We start from the raw sequence: 18,301 nt of genomic DNA, 5'->3' as shown, positions 1-18,301 counted from the left end.
AAATGTTTGACTGGAATGTCTTAAGGTGGGGCACGCCAGAGTTTCACGTACTGGGAGATGCCAGCTTCAGCAAAGGCTTGCTTACATTTTGCGCAGCTGAGGTCAAGTGATGTGATTGTCATGGTTGCCCGACTTTAAAATCTATCACTCCTTGAACCAAGGTTTTGTTCAGGAGAAAACAGGAATATTGGGCATGGGAAGGAAACCTGTAGAAGAGCCATTCAAGTGATAGGACGAGAGGAAACGGCCTCAAGTTGCACCAGGGAAGGTTTAGATTGGATATTAGGAAAAATTTCTTCACCGAAAGGGTTATCAAACATTGGAACAGGCTGCGCAGGGAAGTGGTTGAATCACCATCCCTGCAGGTGTTTAAAAGACACGGAGATGTGGTGCCTAGGGACATGGTTTAGTGGTGGACTTGGCAGTGCTAGGTTAACGGTCGGACTCAATCTTAAAGGACTTTTCCAACCTAAATGATGCTATGATTCTGTGAAAGAAAATGAGGCAAAATGACTGCTCTGAAAAGGTGTCTGACACTGCTGCTGAGGCTGCCGCTGGTGTCCAGAGGTGACACAGCACTTCTCTGTTGACCCCGCACGCCACGGTCCGCACCAGCACGATGTGCAGAAGATACTGGCGCTCTAGCTAATCCGTTGTTGTACGGACACTGCTTTCAGTGCCAGGAAACCACAGTTACATGGGCTTATTTTAAATGTATGAGCTCTGTGAGCCTACTTCTTAAAATAGTCCCTGGCAGTGAGTCAGAACCCAGCCACTGACTCATGTCCCAGGGCCACCGTCGCGTGTCATCGCTTGCATTTTGGCCGCGCGCTGGGGCGGTTGGTTGGTGACCTCCGTAGGGTTTCAGGTGGTGAAAGGCGCCCACCTTTGTGCTGTAGAAGGTGGCTCAGTCTTGGTTCAGAAGTTGACAGCCAGTTGTAATTCTAACACGAGGCACGTCGTTAAAGGGTTTATTGAAATTCAGTGAAATTTTTGCTTTGCCTCCAGTGCACAAAGGTGCCTCTAACCAGGTATAACGCGGCTAAAAAAGGGCTGCCGTACAGATATAACCTATTCCATGGTGGTGTCCAAAGGTAACGAGCGTAAAATGAGTAATAACTACCAGCAGTGATAGCAGAAATTATTTTCTTCCTCAAATATGAATGTTTAATGTGAAATGTAAACCTAATACAAAATTAGTTTTTGAAGTAATCCATATTTTTTAAGCTGGCGATATAGGTGGATGTTACTTTGAAGCTGAAATAATAAATGAATGAAATAAAAATGTAGGTTGCAAAAAGAAATTAATGAGCTAATAAAAAAGCACAACAGAAAAGCTAGTTTACCTTTAGCCTTTGAGACAGGCTTTTAATTTGAGCTATGTCTCTATTAGGGGTATGTGCAAGTTATAACATTTGTATTTGCATGGTAGCTTTTTTAATACAAGCTTTTCAGTCTATTGAAGTCCAGTTTATTGGACCGATATAACAAGAGAATTGTTTTCTTCAGTTTCTGGATGGTGGAAATACAGAAAGGAGACAAAACCATTCTATTATTTCTGCCACAAAAATGGCTCCCTAAGGCAAGGGAGCACATGGGGGAAAATATGTCTAGAGCTATGGAGGAATTTGGTTAATATGGGTTCCTGCAGAAACTGAAAGGTTGGTTTTAATCCCTATAGAAATGACGGTTCTCCTGCAACGGAGAGCACCCACTGTGACACATACAGCCCATCGGTGGGCGTCTCACTTGCCGGGCATGTCCTCCCAGCGTGTGACATAGGACAGTATTTTGAACACACGATAAACAAAAGCATTCTCAAGTGCTTAACTCCAACTGTGAATCTTTCATTTCTGGAGCGTAATTGGTTGAGGAAGAATGTCAGAAAATAACATGCTTTGAACTTGGATTCCTCTAACCTTTCTCTGAATTCTCTAGGGCTTGAGTCATCTACACCAGCACAAAGTAATTCATCGAGACATCAAGGGACAGAATGTATTGCTGACGGAAAATGCAGAAGTTAAACTAGGTAAGAGTGGGTTAGAGCTCTTGGAAACTGCAAGTGGGCTGGCTGGAGAGCAGCAGCAAAACTGACTTGTACATGACTTGGTGAGAGGGGATGGATACTTGGAGCTGCTCTGTGTTTTCTCTCATGGCAGCCTCAATAATGTGACCTTGGGTGTTGTTGACCAAGTGCCGTGCAATAAACTGCCCGTGGTTGATGGTCAAGTTCTGCATGCAAAGATGTGCTTGCAGTGGTGTTTCTGTTCAGACAGGTAGTTTGGGCAGCTCTGCCATCAGATACAGGTTAAGCAATCAAGACCATTTTTTCATCCCCCAGGTTGAAAATTGCCCTGTGTGCATCGCCAGACATCATTGAAGGCTGTTCCCCCACAGCTTGATAGTAGTGTCCTACAGGATCATAATCCATTCAGTTTAGTAATAATCTAATATTATCTAATCCATAATCCAGACTTGTTTTCCAAGATAACCTGCTGGAGAGAGCTTAATTTGCACGAAGTACTCTGAATTTCATACGCGGTGTTAGTCACCCTGGAGAAGACCAGGCATTCAAGTGAGGATCATACAGAAGACAGCGGATCAGCACAGATGATGTGCTGATATCCTCAGCTGTCCAGCACCGATGTTATTAAGGCTGTCTTGGCACGTTTTAATTTATGCTAGTGATGAAAGATCCCTTACACTGGTAAAGTGAGGTGCAAGCCTTATTTTCCCATGTCTATCCTCTCTCTCTACAGCAGAATAAAACCCCAGCTTAACAGATGGCACCACCAGCTCGTTTGGCTTTATGCTGGTGAAGATTCCTCTCCAAGGGGAAATTCTCTAGGGCAAATCTCCAACCATTGTGTTGTGCAAAGTGAACTTAGTGGACCATAGAGTATTCTCTCACTGATTTGATTTCATCAGGTTTTGCTTCATTTTGCAGCTCTCTGCTTGACATTTCCCTATGGGCCTTTGTCCTTGGCCCTTAGTTCCTTAAGTCTTTTGCATTTCTGCCATTTCTAGCAAGAATTTAGGTAGAAAAATGAGGCTTCTACCAGTATTTGGCAGGCTTTAATTCAAATGAGAAAGCATAGAACAAAGGCTGCCGCTTATTCATGTTGCTAACCGTGTTTCTCATTAGTATGGGGAGCTGTGATTTCTTTTCATTGCCTCCTGGCAAGGAGGAAAAGGCACAGGGTTTCATACAAAACCTGGACATCAGATGATCAGGTTTGTCCTTGATTGACCTCTGTTGATCCCAGCAGAGACCAAACAGGGATGTCTCTGGCCACGTCTTTCTTTCCTGACCGTGCACAGGAGTTGGTCTGAATGAACTCAATGTTTTACATTCGACAGAAGAGTGTTGCTCAGGTTTGTCTGCGACCTTACAATGCCCTGGTGTCTCTCTGATCCACAGTGGATTTTGGCGTCAGTGCTCAGCTGGACAGAACGGTGGGCAGGAGAAACACCTTCATTGGAACGCCTTACTGGATGGCCCCCGAGGTCATTGCCTGCGATGAAAATCCCGATGCCACTTACGACTTTAAGGTACCTAAACGAGCATCTTCCTACTCTTTTATATGTCATTACAGGTGTAATCTTCGCAAAGTCAAGCACGTTTACTAGTAAGGCAGGGAAGGAATTAAAGCGGCACTTATTGGTGCTTGCAGTGGGAGTTGTGATCATAAACATCTGAAGCAGGTGCTTGGTATGAGCTCAGATTTTATGCCCCTGTACCACAAACTTGAGCACTCAGGAATTTAGTATATTCTTGCAGCTTTGAAAAATATGTTGACAAGCAGCGTAGTCTCCTCCTGCTTTTTGGCTGTTGGATTTTGAGATGCCAATTCAGGTCCGATGTGAATCTTTGTTGTGCTGTTCACGTATCCAAATTTACTGTGAAGAAGTCTTTCCCCATGCTGAGAAAGGTGTCAGACTGAGGCTTCCTACCTGCTAGCCTGCTTTTCAGTGCTGCATGTTTAAATACTACAGGCAAACATGCTGTATTTGCTCTATTTACTCTGGAGAGAAGTCAGGTCAGGTTTAGAAAGGGCAAAATCACATCTTCTGGCCTGCAGGCTGGTATTCGCTGGGAGATCTGAAGGCTGCCACACAATCAGACGTTTAGGGGGCTGACCTACTTTTCACATGTCTCTCTAGCCTGTTTGAAGTTTATTTTTGGATTGGTGGCAGCACAACATTGCTGCTGAGTTATAACGTGGCACAGAGCCCCGTGCCATGCAGCAGGTCCGCAGGAGGGTTATGAGTCCCACCTGCCCATTCAAACTACAGTGAGGTCTGATGTTTAAAGCAGGGAGAGCTTTAATATATTTTATCTTGTTTCTGCCTTACTGCAAGTTTCTGGACACACGTCTGTAGAAATGTCCCTTGGTTTTTTGTCCCTCGGTTTTTTGAAGCGTGCAGAATTTGAATTTCTAAATCGTTCGTGCGCGTGCTGAGAGGTCACTTTACAAGGTAATGTTTAAAAAGGACTTTGAGACCCTCTGGTGTGGAGCTAGGTAGCTGGTTTCTAACAATAGGACACCAAAATGTAGTAGTGCAACAGCCCACCGTCGTGGTACGATTTGGGGTGCAATTACCAATCACTCAGAGAAATTTTTGAGATGGAGGATTTTAAAGTAACCAAGCGATGCTTTGGTATTGCAGCTGTTTAAGTGCATCAGTCAACTTTTGAACTGATGGTTTTCCAGAGAGCAGCTCTCCAGTCCGAGTTCAGACTCGGGGTTACATAAATCGTTAATGATAAGGACATGTAGAAATAGTTTAATCTGCAATTACTTAATACTCTTTGATTAACCAATTACAACAGGCGTTCCCTCAACTCTGCTGATGGCAGTGCTTCGTAGCAGCGCTGCAGCCCGTGCTAGCTGCTCTCGCCGCTTCTCCAGTGACAGCCGCCTGGTGCAACGCTCTAATTAATCGCAGCTTTTTATTTTTTTTTATTATTTTTTTTAAAAAAACGGACTGGTATCTTCATAGGCTACTTTCTACCCTTAGAAATCCCTAAGGTTTTTCCTCTTTCCAGAATAACTAGGGCACTTAATATGCCGTTGACTGATGCACAAACGCCGGGACCAGAATCCCTCTATTGTCCCCGAGGATCAAATGCTCGTAGCGAGCCGGGCGCTCGCGTCTCTGAAGTTGGCATTGACCGTTTTCCCTTGGCTGGGGGTATGAAACAGAAGGCTGATTGCTGCCGACACACTCACTGCAGGGTGTTTTCGGAGCTCGTGGTGGTGTGGGAGCCACTGGACGTTAGTCTGTACCCCAGATCACATCCCTGCACCTGATGCTCTTGCTTTGAAGTGTGTGTGGGGGAAATGTAAATGATATTTTTTTTTTTAAAGGGATGCAAATCAGATGCTCTCAGGTTTAGCTGACTGGCTTAAAATAGTGAATACAAAAGATGAGATTTATAGGGTGAAAAAAGGAATCCTTGCAGGCTTAATCTGTTGGACAAAAAGCCTCTGATCTCACTGTTTTCTTAGCCAGAAAGAGATGCCTGTGTAATCTATGGAAGGAGGCAGTAAATACAAAAATAAACCACTTTCAAAAAGAACAAATAGAAACCCCACATTGTTGAGGTTATTTATTGGTTTTTCCCCCAGACGTTTTTCCTTTTTTCTTTAGAGATATCTTGTCAATAAGCTTAGAATCAAAAGGGGGGGCAGAAAAAGGAAGCTTGCTTCCCTTCCCAAGTCAAGGCAATGTGAATATATTAGCACAGCATCTTTTTGCTGGGTGGACTGAAAAGCTTTTCAGACTCAAAAATAAAAATGCCACACAAAAAAACCCCACTGAATTCCAGTTCATTATAAAATGTGTGCTTCCCGCTGAGTTTTCTGCTTTCTCTGGGAGACTTAGAGAGGTGATAATCTCTTTCTGTATTGCTCCAGCTTTAAGATCACTTGGCATCTTGCGTATAATACTGGGCACCTCGATATGGAAAGACACACTAGGAATTTGGAAGGAGTTCAGCGGCAACCCAAGGGGAACGGGTCATGTGTGCTGAATCATGTGGAAAGACTGCGATAATTAAGTATGCGGCAGAAATCCCAGCTGACCAGAAACAAAGAATGGATGAGACTGTCCTGTGAAAGGGCTGGAAATAAGATTTGAGAGAGAATTTTTAAGCAGGTACAAAGATGTGTAGCAAAGGCGGCATTTGTTAGGGGAGAACTTGAGTTAAAAATGAGAAGTGCCTTGAAATTGAAAATCCAAGTTGTCTTTCCTGGATGGTGTATGTTGTCCCTAGAGGCTTGCTCTCGTTCTGGCTGAGCTTTTGGGGCTCTGTGCTGGAAAAAACAACCTTTCTGGGATTTACTCGCTAAATTGCAGGTTTAGAGACTTGAGGCAGTTTGGAAAGGGCAGCTCTTGAAATGGAGAGGAGAAAACTGAAGTGAGACTGCAGGGACGTGGCAGAGAACAGGGCAAAGGGAGAGCAAGACGTGAGAACTGGAGGTGCAGGAGGAAGGGTGGAAGGCAGAGTCCGTTCCTTCCACCCAACTGGAGTTGAGGCGGTCTCCAGCAAACATCAGCTGGAGCGACGTAGCATCGGGCTTGTCCTGGTCCCCTGTGCACCTGCAGCTTCTGCCCTTGCCGTTGCTGCCCTCCCATCTCAGGTAGGAGATGCTGCGCTTGAATTGAAGGCATCAAAATTAGTCTGGGTCCTGTTCCCAATGCAGCCGGTGCTGGGTTGTGAATCGTTAGCAGCCCTATACGCAGCATCCAGAATAATGAATTAGCCGCCTTCTGCCAAAAAACCAAGTTGCGGCAGCGCCGTTAGGAAAGGTGCTCGTTTTCTCTCGCCGGGCACGTACTGTCTCTGCCTCCGCTGCTGCCGGGAGAGCCGAGCCATCCTTTGGGGCTCGTTACCAGATCTAGAGGTGCAGCCGCAGCTCGTTAGCGGTGGCGGGGTGGGGAGGAGGCACTGGAGGGCAGCTCACCGCTGCTCTCTGGCAGGGAGCTGGGGATATGGATGTCCCTGTTCGCAAGGGGGAAAATGAAAGGAAGAGTGATACAAGTACGAAATCAAAGAGTTTTCCAAATAGGTGCATTCTCTGGGCTCTGATCATTTGGGAGACTCAACCAACCATGTGGGCTGAGCAGGGCTTGGGAACAGGGTAAATAAAAGTGTCCGTTTCTCCTTCCACTGGCGAAATGCCGCTTTTCAGGCTTCTATTTAATGAGCAGTCCATGATACAAGAGCCTCCTGAGGTATCTCAAGATACTTCATGTTTTTAATCTATTCCAGCCAGCCTGTTTTCTTTGGAGCTGTATCAAATCCATGCATGTGTATCACCCAGCTTTAAGCAGGGAGTCGGCAGCCAGGTTTGCTGCTTACTCCAGCTCTGAAACCAGGGAATAGTTTGTTACCAGCTCATCCAGGAGCTGGGGTTTCATTCGTTAGTGCACAGGGCTCGTTAAGGTGCCCTCACCAGGGGACCTTCAGGTCATCAGCATCTCCCCAGGCAGCGCCCTCACCACAGCTACTGGGAGCGCTGCCCCAGCAAGGTGGCCGTGTCCCACACCAAAAATGCCTTGGAAGGTTTTGAAAGAAAACTTGGGATAAACAGTGGGGTTGAGAGCCTCTTCTAAAGCTCCAACACATGGCAGGAGGATGACACAAGCTCCCAAGGTATGGGTCCGGGGGCTTGCAGAGGACACGGAGACCCGGCTCACAGGGCTGAGCCCCCTGAGCTGGGGAGAGCCACGCTTCCCCCCTCGCCCAATGCCCACCACTGTGACGATGCTCCTCTGCATCATGTATGTCCCTCTGCTTTCTTTTACAGAGCGACTTGTGGTCCTTGGGGATAACGGCCATTGAGATGGCGGAAGGCGCTCCCCGTAAGTAGTTGCATTGCTCTGCTTTAGTTAACCCGGGGTTGTAATGTGCTGGGGTTTTCTGAGCACCACCCGGCGCTCAGTTCTGTGCAAGAAACACGGTACAGAGGTTTTCCCAAGCAGCCTGCGCTTACTGGGATGGAGCTCACAGGGTCCATAGGGACAAAGCTGCCAGGGCAGCATGGCCCAGGGGACGGGATAGGTGGTGAGCAAAGGCACACAACCTTGTATGAATCCTGATATGTCACTTAAGCACTCTGGGACTCAGTTACCTGAAATAAAATACAGCTGTAGAAGGGGTGGAGGACTGGAAGCAGGTAAAATGCTGCTCCTCAGAGCTGGTGTTTCACCCACCTCGGCGGTGACACAGGTAGTGGCACGCTGGATTCAGCTGGTGCATCTGCACAGGTCATACTGCCGTGGGTTTTTCAGCATTATCCTGGGACCATCCTTGTGTGCTGGTAAATGCAAGTCAATAAAGCGGAGCCCGGCCATGCTGGGGACACAGACGCCGCTCGGCTGGGGTCAGCAGCTCTCCCCTGAGCTCCAGGCTGCTGCCGGGCCAGGGTTTGTCTGTAGGGGGTTGTTGCTGCAAATCCCCTGCCATGCAGGTCTTGTAGCTTCAGAGGAAACTTGGGTCTCCCCAGTTGGGCGTGTAGCCTCTCTTTAGGAAACCTGAGGGGTCTGCGCAGCGCCGTGCCGTGTTTAATGCCTCTTCTTGCAAATTGCAGCTCTCTGTGACATGCATCCCATGAGAGCCCTCTTCCTCATCCCCCGCAACCCGGCCCCGAGGTTGAAATCAAAGAAGTGGTGAGTCCCTTTCTTAATCTTCAACGACTGTAAAAACATTTCTGGAGCAACTTGTTTCTGCAGCCCAGGCACGCTGGGGACTTGGTGCTTACGTTTGTATAGCTTCAGGGGTTGGTGACGGTCTCCAGCATCACTCCAGTGAGTGCAAGTTTGGGTCTTGATCTCCTATGGAGAGACAATTTGGTCTGCAGGAGTCGCTCACCATGGGATGGAGGGCTTCCTAGGTAGGCAGAAAGGGGAACGCTCTCAAAAACACTGCCATTTCGCAGTGCAGAGTTGGCTTTTCCAAGGCGGTTTGTGCAGCCTGAAGCCAGATGACACTTTGCTTGGCTCCTGTTTCTTTCCAGTCAGGTTCCGTTTTCAAGTGGAAACATGTATCCAGGCCAAAAAAAAGGATAGTTTATCTTGAAGGCCCAGGAATGCAGAGATTTGTACTTAGTTTGGGCTTTATTTTAAAATTTTGCAGGAAAAAATACATCACTGTTTTGAAAAAAAAGCAGGGCATGCCAATAAAAACCCGTAGGAAAAATATTCCTGAAGCCCAGCAGATGTTGTTTTGTTACTGTATGTTCTGTACCGATGGAGCTGGAGTCCTTAAAAATACTCATCTTTGGTTCGTGCTGTTTGCCTGCCCCAGGTTCAGTAGCGGTTTGCTCAGGAAAGATCTGCCAGATGTTAGAGAGGCAGCACTGCCCCTTGCTCCCAGATAGGCTGAGCTTGTAGGGGGAAGTTTTGCCTTATTCCTGGAAATTACGCTTATTATCTTGTTGAAGACACACACAAAAAAGGAAGAGCAATTGGTAGGTATTGAAAACACTTGGTGCCACAGCGGCAGGTATTTTGTTGCTGGGAGAGGAGCAAGAGGGGCTTGGAGTCCTCCGCATCGGATGCATGGTGTTGGGGTTTTAGGACAAGCCTCTGAAAACTCACCCAGGCTTTAGCAGAGGCATCTTAATTTTGTCAGCCCAATCATCAACTGCTCCAGTACCAAACCAGGAGGAGAGTGACCTTTCCCGGCTGGGTCTGCAGAGGATGTCAAAGATGCTTGCTCTCCTTGCCCACCCTTTTGAGGATACCATTAGTCAGCTAAGAAAATAGTTTATACGCTTGTTTTCTGCCAGATCACCAGCCCTCTACTTCATTATCCTCACTGCTACAGCACAAAATGGATTGTAAGACTATCAGAGTTTATTTTTCATACAAAAGTGCTGTTTATTCAGCAAAGGCTTCCTCAGCCTCCAGGCAGAGGGGAGCTGATGAAAGCAGGTTTTGAGCAGAACATTTCCCCATCTCCTTAAGGTAAAAATGGAGCTGGGATGGAAGTTGTATTTTCGTCCCTGCCCTAAGATGCACTTTGTGTGAGCCGGGACATTTCTTGGCATCGCCTTCCCCTCGCGTGCCTGGCGGCTGTCTCAGGTTCACACGTTTCGTGGTGGTGAACCGTGGTGGTATCTGCCCGGGCTCAGCTGGTCTGTCCAGGGCTGTGCTCTGCCCGTGCCAGCGACGGCATCCCGGCTGCTTGGAGAGAAGGATCGCCTGGGAAGTCATAGTGTAATGAAACTCCATCTTCAACCCCTCCATGAGCAGAGCTGGGACACATGTTCCCCAGGCAGCTCAAACCTATATCCATCTTCCAAGCCTTCATTGCGATAGGAAGCTCCGAAGGATCCAGACGAAGCTCCACCAACTCGTACCGATTCCTTAAGAGCAATTTTTTTCAGCATTTTCAGTGGGACACCGGGCAAACTTGCTGTCCTTGGCTTGTTTCTCAGCTGGAGGTTTTGGACCTGGCCAAGATGGGTCCTGGAGTTCTGCAAGCCCAACCCAAGAAGACTGGAGATGTTTGACCGGGCTTTCACAGTGGCTCTCTGGCGATCACTGGGTTGGTTTTCACAAGCACAGATCAGAAGACAAAAGCAAAATGAAGAAAAGTTCAACTTGAACCTTGAGTTTGTCCTTGCTTTTGTGCCTGGCAACACCTAAAAGTACACTGAGCGGGCAGACCATCTTTTTCCTTATGTGAATGAAATAGCAAAGTGACCCCAGCAGCTCTGAGAGTAAGTCAGGGAAAGCTGAGAGGGAATGCAGGCATGGGAGCTGCCCCAAATTGAAAATCCCAGAGAGGAAAATACTTTTGTTGCTTACTAAATCCTTGAACTTGCTTTTAAAATAGCGCTGTCTTCCTATGAAATCAAAGACTCTTTGGTATCATTTTCTTTCCCAATTAAAGCCAGCCAGCAATGAAGCTTTATTTTCTTCTTCCCACGTTTCGCAGGTAAAATGGACTTGAACTTTAGTGATGTTGTTCCCATAAACTCTCCCTCACCCTGCCTTTATAAGAGATGACAAAAGCTCTTTGTTAAGGGGGTGATATTTGCACTGTGATACCACTTTTCATCCAAGCAGCTGCAAAGACTTTGCAAACATTGATTTAAGCTTTACAAACCCCAGGAGCTGGAGGAGCACGTGTTTCATGAAGGTGGGCTGACCTGCGCCCGGGGAGGGGATGAGACGCGTGACGGTGCCCTCCTGGATCAGAGCCAGGGAGAAAGCCCTTGTCTTCTGCTCCAGCTCCAGCAAGGGCCAAACTGTGCCACTGGACAGGCTTGCTTTTCTGGAGAGGAAGATTTCAGGAAAACCAGAAGCCTAAGCTGGTCCCTATCCATAGCTGCTTAGCCGGCTCCAGGATGCAAAGGTGTCAGGGCATCATAGGGCACTGGGACCCCCATCCCCAAGAGATGGGCAAACCCATCACTTACTGGAGGATCACTTTTTAGCTACTTCACCTCAACCATATTTGCAGGTGCTCTGGACCACACATCCAGGACTGGAGTCTCTCCAGCTTCACACCAACAGGGGAGAATCATACTTTAGAAGCAGGTTTTTTTTGAGCACTGCATGGATTGTCCCTTCTGGATATACCAGGACACTAGGTTTCTTGAGGCAAGGTGGGGAAGGAAGATTTGCTCCTTAATAAAGCTGGAGGGAGGATTTAATTGGATCCAGTAGTTTATTTTACTTTTGCATCTCAATTTGGATGGATTAGCACTTAAAAGATAAATCACTTTTAGTCTGACAGCTTAAAAGTAAAATCCCCGAAAGTTTATTGTTTTACTTTTAATGCAATTCTGTAGTATCTGTTGGCTTCTGACATTAATTTACACTCATTTTCCTATTTGCTAAAGCAACGTAGAGTATAGTGGCCTGTCAACATCTTTCTCTCTTGTAAATCCCTGTTCTCTTGGGTTTATAATGTGATGAAATTAGTTCCAGGAAAACTTCTGATATGCAACACTTGAGACTAAGAGAAATCTGTTTATTAAAGATTTGGCTGAAATTGTTTTAGCTGAGATTGAATTTAACTGTTTGCTTGAAGGCAGGCTGTGAGAAGGGGCTGGGCTCTGCCACCCACAGCCATGTTCCCACCTCTGCCCAAGCCGTGATGCCCAAAGAGCATGTCCCGTTCGCCTGGATCTGTGGTCAGGGGGAGCGGGGCATGGTGGCCCCCGGGACCCAGGGGGTTAGTAACGCTGCTGGGTCTCCCTGAGAGAGCAGGGAAGGGCTGCAGGCAGCGAGCATCGCTCAGAGGTTGTCTGAGCTTTAACAAGCCATGTAATGTTGGGTGGTTAAACTTAAAAAAATCATCAACCTAGCTTGCCCTGCTCATCTTCAGAAAGGTGCATCTCTTGAAACATGGCCCGGGGCCATAAAATACGAGAAACAATCCATTAAGGAATTGCATTTATATCCGTATGTGTTGTCTCTCGTTTCCACCTGCAGTTTCACAGGTCAGAGAGAAGGGAGGAGGAACACTCCCTTGCATTTTCTTGGTTGCCATTGAGGACATCTAGCTTTGGTGATTCCCTGGTCAGGTCATACTGATGGCTCCCAGCTTTCTCCAGACTCAGCAGAATGGTGGTTTCTCCTAATTGCACCAGGAAGGCATAGATAGGAGCATGCATGGGAAGAGTAGGAGAGGACAAAGTGATAGAGGGCACATGTGATGGTGCAGCTTTGAGACAGCGAGGTCATGGGAATCCTCTTGGAAGGCTGCGTCTGAGCAAGAACTGTGTAGCAGCCAAACAATCTTCTCAAATACCCACAGGTTCCTCACTTTCTAATAAGAGAATCGATATATTTACCTGTTTTTTCTGTACCGTCCTTTTCTGTCCTTGGCCAGGTCTAAAAAGTTTCAGTCCTTCATTGAGAGCTGCCTAGTGAAGAACCACAGCCAGAGACCAACCACGGAGCAGCTGATGAAGCATCCCTTCATCCGTGACCAGCCCAACGAAAGGCAGGTCCGCATCCAGCTCAAGGATCACATCGACAGGACTAAGAAGAAGCGAGGCGAGAAAGGTTAGTGGAGAAGCGAGAAGGGTTAGTGGAGAAGCAGCACTCTGGGCAATCCTTGACCTCTGCCATGTGCTTGGAGATCCCTAGCGTAGACCAAGGCGCATCCGTGCGGGCAAAGCATATGGGTGGAAGGAAGGCAAAGAGGACTGGGTTGCTCATGTTATCAGCACCAGTTTCCCTTATTGAGACAGCCAAGTTTGTTTGCAGACTGGTTGAATTGAATAGGTGTGGTCCTTCTGGGTGACCACGCTTCTTACGGTTTTGAGGTCAGATTATTTTGTTTGATTTGATTCCTCTCAGTCATTGAAACGAAAATAAATATCCATAACAAAACAATCGGTGTTCATACGAAGCCTACAGGTGACTGTCATTAGAGCTAATCAATGTTTTTAAATCTTTTTTTCCCCGATGAAAAATGGTGCCTTATTTGTCCAGGTGGTAATTTCCACATGGAACATTTAAGCTTTGATTCATTAAAACGTGGGTATAAAATTTACGTCTGCATATATGCGTACTGGCGTGTGGGAGGGAGAAGCTGCTAAGCTGAATTTTTCCCAGGTCACGTATTTCATGCCAAGTCTGTTGATCTACGTGACATTCATGCTGCACCAGTGATGAGCAGAGTTGTGCAAACGAACATCTAGATAAGACCCTTGCCCCAAAGCAATTCCGTTGACTGGGAATAACCTATTAAACTGAATGTTTTCAGTGAACTCTCTGGGCCCTATCAAAGTCCTCTGAAAGGGAGATCAGATAGCTGAAGAAACTTGTTAAAGTATTCAGCTGCTTGTGAACCGAATTTTAATTTGAAAGCTCATTTGTAGAATCCAGCAAATTAATATGTCACTATTTCTTTTCTTATTGGTAGCGGTATTAATTTTTCATGCGTACCTTCCAGCCCCTTGTAATAGATTTCACTACAATCAAAACAATAAAACGGGATCCCAGTGAAGTATTAAATGTGTTTAGTCTGGCAAATGAAGGTTGGACCCTAGAGATGGAGAGTAATTGGATAAATGCAAGCCTTTCTTTTACTATCATTCCCTTCATCTGATAAAGATGATATCCCAATAGAAATCACAGTATGTAGCACAACGTTGCAGTTGGGCTTTTATGTAGATGTCTTCATTGCCGGGAAAATACATGGATTTGCATAGGAAGAGCATATGTTTAGGGACAGAAGAGTTGGTGCCTTCAGAGCCATAGTTAAATCCCACCTTCCCGTGCCTGTGGCTTCAGTAGCTTGTGGTGCACCTCCCTTTGAAGAACCCTCCTGAAGGAGTGGGACCCTCACTGTCTTTGCTATATGGGCATATATTCTTATTTTATGGACACCCACCATCTTTGCATTGAGCATCTGTGGCTGTTGGGGCCGTTGCCCGCTGTGCTGGCGCTGCTGGCAGCGCTCCAGCCGGCCAGCAAAGGCGTGCGGGGTGCCAGCACCCAGGGAGACCACCCGTGCTTCCCTGGCCTTGCAGCCCCCCCCAAAAGCAGAAAATGCAGGGAGATAATGCTGCTTATTCTTTGTCACGCAAGGAGAGTTGTCTGTTCTGCCTTCAGAGCTCTGGGGTTTTCACCCACTGGAAAGACAAACAAGTGCAGCAAAGGCCACTAATAAGCAATTCTTTTCCTAGATGAGACAGAGTACGAGTACAGTGGAAGTGAGGAGGAGGAGGAGGAAAATGACTCTGGAGAGCCCAGGTAAGAATCAGCATTTCATTTCTGCCCTTAGGTCTCTTTAATTCTGTATAAAATCAGCTTGGATTACAGGCGCATATGAACTAGAAATGGAAAAAGGATAGTTTGAGCACTGAGTCCCATTCCCTGGCAGAACAGAGTATATTCCCTCTGCTAGATAGCGCGTGGGTATAAACTGATGCTATAGATCACCTTATCTAAAAGCTGGGGAAGAAGATGCGGGTGCCCCATTGCCTGTGGGATCTGCAGCGCGGTGTTGTGCTGTCATGCAGTGTGGGTATTTAGATGTGGAAGAAATGTGAGGTGAAATTAAAGACGACTCTTTAAAATGCAGTTCCTTACATCCAAGTGTAACTCCCTATTTCCATGTAACTTTCCACCATGAAACCTTCCCGGTGCTGCCGCAAGCATGGTAGGGCTGGAACTTTCTTTGGTGACATTTTTCACAGTCATTGTAATTAGTATCAGGTTATTCCATTATTTCACTGAGATAACGTAGTATTTTAATAGCTGGCAATGATTCATGCTAAATGTGCTTTGTGAACAGCTAAATATAGTGTGTGCCACTGCAGCACAAGAGGCTTTGGTTAGAAACTTAATGTAAAGGAAACCTTTAGCAAATAAATTACTGGTGAGCCGTGAACAGAGCGCTGTGTCTGCTGCCCTGCCCCGACACTTGTGGTCCCTCCGTCCCTCCATCCGCTGCTGCCCAAGCTCCGTGGGTTGTTTGGATGCTGCTGGGATGAAGGAAAGAGGGGCCACGTTGGGAAATCATGCAGAACTTCCCACGGCAAGAGGTTTAAGGATGCGGGGAGGGGATCTTCTCTGATGCTTCTCTACTACGCAGCTCCATCCTAAACCTGCCCGGGGAGTCAACGCTGAGACGGGATTTCTTGAGGCTGCAGCTGGCAAACAAGGAGCGGTCGGAAGCGCTGCGCCGGCAGCAGCTGGAGCAGCAGCAGCGGGAGAACGAGGAGCACAAGCGGCAGTTGCTGGCCGAGCGGCAGAAGCGGATCGAGGAGCAGAAGGAGCAGAGGCGAAGGCTGGAGGAGGTAACTGGCCAGAGCCGAGTAATGGGCTGGCAAAGGCTGGTTTTGGGTGGAACAGCGGGATTTCTGGTAGCAGGTCCCAAGTGACTGTTCTCAGCCTGGTTTAAGAAGATCATGTCCTAACGTCTCTAGTTGGTAACCCCAAATGTTTTGTTGCACTGGTCAAACCCCCCTGCTCATCCTTTTTGCGTACCCGCCTCCGGCTGTTGCCAACTCTTGTGAAGGTAATAATGCTGGTTTGCTATAAATAAACCCTTGAAATACAAAATTTAAAGGGATCCCTGGAACTGCTGAGCAGAGTTAGCCCATTACTGGGGTGATAGCTGTATTCAGTCGAGGTGGGCAAAACTCTTACTGATCCGGGTATCTGTCAAGTTTGCTGTCACTATTTGCTGCTGTGGACTGTTATAGTTGAGGAGAAGCTGAAAAGGTCCATTTGCCCTTTGCCCAGATCCACGTGCCACGTGTGTCCCCTTTGGTCCCTAATTTCCAATCCCTGCCAATTACAATTTCTCTTGCAGGGGAGGGGCAGATGCCTGCCTGACTTGTGCAACGATCCATATGTGCCCCGAAGCATAAGATTTCATTACCCTTGTCTTAACATACCAGCTACAAATTCGATCGGTCATAAAATTATCCACCCCATTTAAAATCCAGCTGCAGGATTTGACCGGGTGACTTTGGGTGTCCCTGAGCTGCTCAGCCTGGCTCGGTACCCTGTAGGAAACACTTGCTTTTGGTTTAGCTCCTGGTTCTTGGATTGCAGAAGTCCACCAAAAAATAAGGGGGCTTTTTCCCTGCTCTTGGGTTTTTGATGGGGTTTTGCACGAGGAAAGATACCCATTGCCTTGCGCTGAACTCATCCCAAGTGTCTGATTGAAGGGTTCATACATTAAGGGTAATTAAATTAGCTTTCTGAAGAGGTCACCGATATGTCTGGAAAAAGGACTTGCAGTAAATGGACTATTAGAGCAGCCAGCCCCTTAATTTGTGTGAGCCAGAGTGTCTGTCAGGTTTCACCTGACTCTCCCTACGGGCTGGGTAATGCCCCTGGGCCAGGGGCACAGACAGGAAGGAATTTCAGGCAGCTGATGGTGATGATGATGGTGATGGTATGGCCCCTCTTCGAGGTGGTCCTCTGAGCCCCTCCAGGGTGAAAACCAACTCGGGCAAATCCCAGGCAAAGCTTTTTTTCAGTCTGGTAAATATGTAGGTCTGTCATGTTGTCAGAGCGCAGAGCATGGCGTGTTCAATACATTGTCGGTCAGGCTTTGTTTGCATCCTGCACCCTTCCTAAAGCTGGCTAGCTGCTTTGAGAGAGGACAAGGTTTGCACGTAGATGCACCCCGAAATCCCCTGCCCCAACAGATATTTATCTGAGGACTGTCGTAAGGAACCCTGGCTCTGCCTTTGTCCCAGTCTGCTTGCTGCAAGCGGTACAGGAGCAGAACAACAGCAGAATAAAAGCAGACACCAGATTAGCTGCAATCCTGTAATGAATACAATGCTTGCTGCTGTATTAATATGTTCTCCTCACATAGAAGAAAATTGTTCTCTCTCTTTGCTGCTTCCCAGGCTGGTTTTGAATGGAGGACTAATCCCCTTGCTAAGCTGGCGAGCTCTGCCCTGAGCTACGGAGGCACTGCCTTGTGGGGTCAGGCTGTGCGCAGCCCACCGGGCTCTGCCAGTTCCCCCCGTTCATTCCCCTGTGTCATTAAAAGCTAATGCCACCATAGCCAGGATTTAAAATCAATGCCTCTGTTTCTGGTGGCTCTCACAGCCCCCCTGGGCTCTTCACCCATTGCCTTCTTCCCAGCTGCCTTACAATTTTCAGACCTAAATTGAAAGGGAGATATCTGCTGGAGCAAAGCTGGCGGAGAGGCTTTTTCATGCTGCTGCCATGGCGAAGAAGTGGGGAAAGGTGGTGGGACTGTAACCGAGGGGTGTCTTCTCGGGTGCCCATCTCCTCGGGTCTGTCTAGCCAGGTTTAGCCTCACCTGCATCTCCAGCCATGGAGTAAAATGAGCTCTCCTCTCTACTAGACACCGTTTGCGTGGCGAGCAAGAAACGTAGCTGAGTTGCTATGGTGAGGATTAAAGCAGGAGTCCTTGAAGAGGTACAAACCTTCTGTTGCAAACGCGGCAGGTTGCGGCAGCGGTTAGGACGAGTGCTCTCCAGTGCAGCCAGCTGCGGCTTTGCTGGCTGTAAGGTGTCGTGTGTCTGCCGTGAGCCGCTGTAGGGAAACCAGAAAAATAGTAGAGGCAGAAATTAGTCAAAGTTTTGTCGCTGCTGCAGGGAGTGGGCTAGAGGAGCTGCACAAGCAGCTTTGAGCATCCTCCCCTTGAGCTTCCTGCTCACGGAGGAGTCCCAGCATCCACCCCGGGGAGGGATGCTGCCTCTGCCCGGGGACACGGGAGGGGGTTTGTACCCCCAGGCTGTCCCATTATTTCTAGCACAGCCAGCCAGTAGCGGATATAGTTTGGTCTTTATGTTCTTCCCATGTATTTTGGGGCAGGAAGCAT

The 18,301-nt window shown here is 47.5% G+C and overlaps 1 protein-coding gene across 4 annotated transcripts in view; it reads left to right on the top strand.

Moving 5' to 3' along the window:
- TNIK (TRAF2 and NCK interacting kinase) overlaps positions 1–18,301 on the top strand; it is a 167,962-nt gene that overhangs the window by 103,584 nt on the left and 46,077 nt on the right. For all 4 annotated transcript variants that reach the window (XM_075031387.1, XM_075031388.1, XM_075031386.1 and 1 more), the window contains exons 6-12: positions 1,939–2,029; positions 3,422–3,552; positions 7,818–7,872; positions 8,601–8,679; positions 12,860–13,035; positions 14,667–14,733; positions 15,578–15,782. In XM_075031387.1, the coding sequence (XP_074887488.1) occupies positions 1,939–2,029; positions 3,422–3,552; positions 7,818–7,872; positions 8,601–8,679; positions 12,860–13,035; positions 14,667–14,733; positions 15,578–15,782 (804 nt within the window). The remainder of the gene's footprint in view (positions 1–1,938; positions 2,030–3,421; positions 3,553–7,817; positions 7,873–8,600; positions 8,680–12,859; positions 13,036–14,666; positions 14,734–15,577; positions 15,783–18,301) is intronic.

The sequence above is a fragment of the Buteo buteo genome, chromosome 7, assembly GCF_964188355.1.
Source record: "Buteo buteo chromosome 7, bButBut1.hap1.1, whole genome shotgun sequence".
Classification (NCBI taxonomy): Eukaryota; Metazoa; Chordata; class Aves; order Accipitriformes; family Accipitridae; genus Buteo; species Buteo buteo.
Note: the sequence above shows the minus strand (reverse complement) of the source record. Positions and strands in the feature narration are given on the sequence as shown.